This window comes from Panthera onca, chromosome E3 (assembly GCF_046562875.1).
Source record: "Panthera onca isolate mPanOnc1 chromosome E3, mPanOnc1 haplotype 2, whole genome shotgun sequence".
Lineage (NCBI taxonomy): Eukaryota > Metazoa > Chordata > Mammalia > Carnivora > Felidae > Panthera > Panthera onca.
This window is the reverse complement of record NC_138354.1, coordinates 23,474,848-23,480,847: the sequence shown is the minus strand read 5'-3', so window position 1 is coordinate 23,480,847 and position 6,000 is coordinate 23,474,848. Positions and strand designations below refer to the sequence as shown.

Genomic DNA, 6,000 nt, shown 5'->3' with positions numbered 1-6,000 from the left:
GGTCGTTCATATATGGCTTTTATGATCTCAAGGTATCATCCTTCTATCCATACTTTCTTGAGGGTTTTTATCAAGAAAGGATGCTGTATTTTGTCAAATGCTTTCTCTGCATCTATTGAGAGGATCATATGGTTCTTGTCCTTTCTTTTATTGATGCGATGAGTCACATTGTTTTGTGGATATTGAACTAGCCCTGCATCCCAGGTATAAATCCCACTTGGTCGTGGTGAATGATTTTTTTAATGTATTGTTGGATCCAGTTAGCTAATATCTTGTTGAGGATTTTTGCATCCATGTTCATCAGGGAAATCCAAGCAGGTGATTTTTAAAGTTCTTTTTGGGTTGTCCTTGATGCAGTGGACTTATGACTTTTCAAATGCCATCTACTATACTTCTTTGGATAGCAGGGATAGAGATGGAGAGAGTAAGACTCAAGCTGGCTTAAATGAATCTCAAGCAGCTCAAATGATGTTTCAGTCTCTCTGCTTTCCCAGGCAGGCTCTCCTTACATTACAGCAAGAAAGCCCATCTGCAACCCCAAACTCCCCAGCTCCCCAGCTCAGTCAACAGGAGAAAATACCTTTTTTCCAGTTGTTTCAGCACGTTCCCAGGTGGACTCTCATTGGTCACTGGTTGGGTAATGTGCTTATCTCTGTACCAATCAGTGTGACCAGCTGCATAGGCTGCTTGGATTGGTCAGCCTCTGCCCATACCTGAGGCCAGGTGGCCCCCAGCAGAATCACATGGCTCCAAGGATTGCCAGATAAAATACAGGCCGCCAAGTTATATATGAATTTCAGATAAACAACAAATTAATTTTTTTAAGTTTAGTTATTTTGAGAGAGAGAGTGAGAGAGAGAGAGAGTAGGAGTAGAGAGAGAATCCCAAGCAGGCTCCGCACTGTCAGCACAGTGCCCCACGAGGGGCTTGAACTCATGAACTGAGAAATCACGACCTGAGCCAAGATCAAGAGTGTGACGCTCAACCAACTGAGCCACCCAGGCTCCTCAACAACAAATTAATTTTTTAATATAAGTAAATCCATATAATATTTGGGAGATATTATGCTAATCATTTATTATTTTTCTGAAATTCAAGTTTAACTAAGTGTCTTGTATTTTTAATTGCTACATATGGGAACCATGATGGCTCTCCCCAGAGCGATCAGGGAGCTGTTGCCAAAGAAGAAAGGGGTCTGTCGGGTGCTGATGGCTGACCACCTGCCAGCCCCAGTCGTGAAGGAGCCTGGGCATCTGAGGGCTCATTCCTGCCCGTCTAGAACACCTGGGTCCTTGGCTGGGACGGCAAACAAGCTGGCCTCCCATTAAGTGCCCACAGTGGCACCTGTGGGGGAAGGAGGTGCCAAAGACTTGGTGCCACTGTGGCCAAAGGCAGCACTGTCAGGGATTGTGTGTGGAGGGCCCAGGGGAAGCCGGGTTTCCCAGCTCGGGGCCAGGCGAGTCTGCAGGCTGGAGTCAGTTCTTGGTGGTTACCACGTTTACTCCTAGGACTACTGCTTTTATTATGAGGGATAGTTGTCACCACTGTTATTATTTGTTGTTGGCATCAAATAATGGCTACATTGTATCAAACACCCCATGCCAGGCGCCAGGCCAAGTGTTTTGTAAGTCTTATTCCATTTAATTCTCATAACCACGGAGAACTATTGCCATTCCATGTTACAGGTAGTAAGTTGAGACTCAGGGAGGTGAAGTCAGATGCCTGAGATCACTCTTCTAGTATGTGACAGGTAAAACTCCAGCCTCATCCTCTTGCTGCCAGCGGTCATAAGAATGCCGGTCCCTTATAGGAGCCCAGGGCTTTCGTCTTTACTGTCTCATCTGATGCTGTGGGGGTGATTTATTTCTTCAGCTCCTGGCTTTATTTTCCTCTGTGTTGATGTCCCACTCAAATAGGTTCTCTCCATGTGCTGCTGCTCTTACCCCAACAGGTTCCAGACTCCATTCTGTCCGCTGAGCAACTTCAGTGGGAGAAAAGCTCCCCTTTCTTGTACAGTGTCCCAGCAAAAGCCCCGAGAATGAAGGCCATCGGGTCGGCCTGGGCCACATACTCATCCTGAACTCAGAGGTTCTGCCCGGGATGTTTTGCAGCAGGAGTGGGAAGGGTGCTCCCTGCCCCCAGAGCTCTGTGCGGACGTGTGACAGCAAGGCCAGGCTGCTGGGGGGCAGCGCCACCCCTGCTCGTAGGGCAGCCTTGAGGGCCAGGGTGAAGACGGATGACACCCCATCTCCGAAGCAGGCTCTGAGGCAGACAGACAGGTTCCCCTCATCCCTCCGGATATGGAAGAAAGGAGCTCTGTCCTGTTCCCACCCTGGGGCCATCAGAGACTTTCAGGGCTGAAAAGTTAGGCTGGCAGGACCCAAAGTGCCCAGAAAATAGCATTCTGTAATTCCCATCTTTACCCCAAAAGGGATGGTAGGTTACAGACACTGGAGACTATGAAATTAACATTCACTGTGCACTTGCTATGTGCTTCACCCGCTGCTGTATCTCGGTGGCTCTTCAAATAACCCTGAGTTAGGGACCACCATGGCTCCCGTTTTTCACATTAGGAAAGGAGGCTCAGAGACTTGATGTGACTTCCCCAAGGTCACATGGCTGGGAGGTGGCAAAGCCAGGAATCAAGCAGCTCTTACAGACACTGGCACAGAGGTCACCCCAAAGAGATTTCCACTTTCCACAGCACATTTCACCTTCCAGGCTTCCGGCTCTCGCTTCTTCGAGGCAGGAGCCAGGCTCGATCCCTGCCAGGGACAGTCTGTGATCCACCACATGAGAAACCAAAATATTTTTCTTGGTGCAGACTCACAGTTCTTTCAGGGCCAGCAAAACTGGTTCCGAGGATGTGAGGACAGAGCGCATGGGAACCCCTGGATGACAGAGCCAGCGCGACACCTGCCCTGGCAGCCTGGAGGGGCTGGTTCACAAGGGGCCGTGGGCGCGGCGGTGCCGCTCCCGAGAGCCAGCACGAGCCGGCGGACCCAGCTGGGGCCAGGCGGTGCTGCCTGCCTCCCGCTCCGTGGTCAGGACTGCGGCAGCCACGGTGCCAGGGACTCCAGACAAGCCCCTTACACCTCTCCCACCTCGGTTCCCGCGGGTGTAAGACAGGGATGATACATGCTGCCTCGGAGGCTGTGGAGGGGCATAAGGGAGAGAGAAGTAACGCGTGTCCAGAAGCGGGAACACGCTTCACATCGATTCCAATAATGGACGCCGAGAGACACTGCCCCCCTTCTCCCTTGCTCACAGAAACCCAGCTTCCTCAGGGCAACAAATCCTGCTTGGTCTAAGCCAGGCTTTCCCTGCTGGAGGGGAGTCTATCCTCCCTCAGGCAACGTCTGGAGACCTTTCTGGCTGTCACAGCTGGGGAGTGCCACCAGCATCTGGTGCACAGCAGTCAGGACAGCCCAAGACGACAATAGTGCCCAGGCTGAGAAACCCTGGCTGGAGCCAGCCCTGACCCCACGTTCCCATCCTCCCTTGCAGCCGGGGGGATGCCTGGTGATCAAGAAACAGCCTGTGAGGCCAAGGAGAAAGCTGCGGGGGCCAGCGGGGAGGCCTCTGCCTCCACGGTGGAAGGGACCATGCCCTCTCTGCCTTCATCACCCACCAAAATGCGGATGTGATACCTGCAGCTGCAGGAGTCAGCCCACCGGGAGGAGGCACACGAGGAAAAGGTCCAGATCACCAGGAGGCTAGTCCTGGTCCTGACTCCATCCAGCCACTGAGTCAGTGCCCGCAGCCACCACCGTGTGACTTCTTGTTATTGAGAAAAATCAACACCTATTTGCTAAAGTCACTCAAGTTACACTATTCTGTTACTTGTGGCCAATTACAGTCTTAACAGATACAGAAGCTACTGGCAAAAACCCTGACAGAATCCACATGATCCGTGAGTTTCAAAACAAGACAAAGCAAAAGCCCAAGTCCTCACCACGGCCTACAGGCCAGTCTGTGGTCTGGCCCCCACCGCCCCTCTGACCTGACTTCCTACTTCCATGCCACTGACCTTGGACGTGCCCCCGGGGCCTGGCCCACACGGGTCCCTCACTGCCATACACCTGTCTGACCTGCTGCTGTGGGGGCTGCCCCTCCCCCAGATGCACTCTGTTTCCCTGGTGCCACGGTCTGACATCACCTTCTCTGTGCCTCTTCCCCTCCTTCCCGGCCGGGTCCTGGTGCTTGGAGCACGGCACACGGGGGGGCACCCAAATATGCATGGAGGAAAGAAAACAGCTTTCTTTTCACAATATTTATCAATTCCATTTTCAAAATCGGATCTTTTAGAAAATCATCTGAAAACCCTGCTCTAATAAATAATATACCTCTAATTACAACCCCTTTTTTTGATTATACAAATGAACCGCATCTTTTTAAGACAAACCCTGTCCAACGCTGGGCAGATTTTTTGAGCAACTCCATTCTGGAGAGTTTCTGTGACCCCAGGACCCCAGACCTGTGCCTCTTCTTAATTGGGTGTCCGGGGGTGGGGGTCAGTACTCCACACCCCGCATGGCAGCCACCGTGGCGGCAAGGCGACGGGGCAGGCCTTTGCTGACCTGCCTGTAGTCCTCGGGTTTGCTCTTCAAGAGTGTCCCAATGTTCTGCAGGGGGCGAGATGGCTGTAGGCCCAGGGCGTCCATCACGTTGATCAGGTAATCTGTGGGGACGGGGAGCGGACAGACACAGCTAAGCAGACTGAGCGCCGAGTGAGACAGAGCCCTAGAGGCCTTCCTGAGTGAGAAACAGAGAGGTCCACCCCAAGACCCCCAAGATGCTGGGTGTCCACTCTGCCCCCATCAGCCAGGCCTTTACTCTGAGGGTTTTCCCAAGAGGATTAAACCTACTGTGAGCTCGGCCCAAATTCAGGAATTCTAACTGAAGAAAGGACTGGCCCACCCCACAGCGTCCCCACCACCCAACCACACGCTCGGCTCCAGCTGGACCAGCTGACCTCACCCAAAGCTCTATAGTGGGACTCCTCTGACTTCCTGGCCACACTCCCCAGTGGACCCCACCGGCCACATGGAGAACCCGAGTCAGGGGACACAAGGGCTTCTGTGAGCAGAATCCCCACCACGAAGTCAAGGTCGGTGCCTAAGTGCACTGCAGTTCCCGCGCTAACCCCCTGGGGCACCAGCTGAGGATACATTCCTGCGCCCACCCAGACCACAGCAGTGAGAATCTCCAGGAGATGGTTCAACGACTCTGTCCTCCTAAAAAGCAGCCCCATGACTCTAACCAACACTGGCAGAGCGGGGAAGGAGAAAACTGGTTTCCAAGTTTGGGCTGAGCTCAGCGAAGTCCTTTCTCACTGAGTCTCTGCTTCTTTCCGTCGATGCCATGTAGTCAGAGAGGACGAAAAGGGACAAAGCCTGTGTCGCCATGGAAGCATGTGTCGCGGCTGGTAACCGAGCGCTGCCCCGACTTCCTCCTTCCTGGGCAGGCACAACCCGGACCTGAGGAAAGCTGCCTACGGCGTTCTCTGGTTCCTCCGCAGACCCCTGGCATGCCCTGCAGACGCCTGCCGACTTTCCGTCAATGGCGGGGCTCATGTCTTCTCGCTGACGGGACCGCAGCTCCAGGCGCGGCCTGCATCTTCCCTGGTGTCTTCTGGAGGCTTCCTGCCCTGACTGGCTGGCTGGCTCATGTCCAGCCCAGGATGGGCTGCTTCCCAGGAAGGGCGCCAGCGATTGGCCAGGTACCTGTCGCCGCACGAGTTTATCCGTAACTGAGCTCCACTCTACTGGGAGCCAGGAGCTGCATCAGAGTGGCAGCCCACGGTCTCCCATGACACTTCTGTTTGACCAGCAGAGTGAGTCTGGGTTTTGTTTTGATGCTTAATTTATCTTTAAGGTGGCCACAGCCCTCCCCTGTGGTGCTACCTGTGGTGCCACCGCCTGGCAGCTTCACACACCAGCCCTACCTTCCTGGCTCCTCACCACACTCCTCACTGTGTGAGCTCAGTAAACCCAGGGA

At 53.5% G+C, this 6,000-nt stretch overlaps 1 protein-coding gene across 1 annotated transcript in view; it reads right to left on the bottom strand.

Annotated features, from left to right (window-relative positions):
* Positions 1-842: 842 nt before the first annotated feature.
* COG7 (component of oligomeric golgi complex 7) overlaps positions 843-6,000 on the bottom strand; it is an 86,095-nt gene continuing 80,937 nt past the window's right edge. Inside the window, exon 17 of the mRNA XM_078440339.2 lies at positions 843-4,681. Within this exon, the coding sequence (XP_078296465.1) occupies positions 4,515-4,681 (167 nt within the window). The 3' untranslated portion in view covers positions 843-4,514. The remainder of the gene's footprint in view (positions 4,682-6,000) is intronic.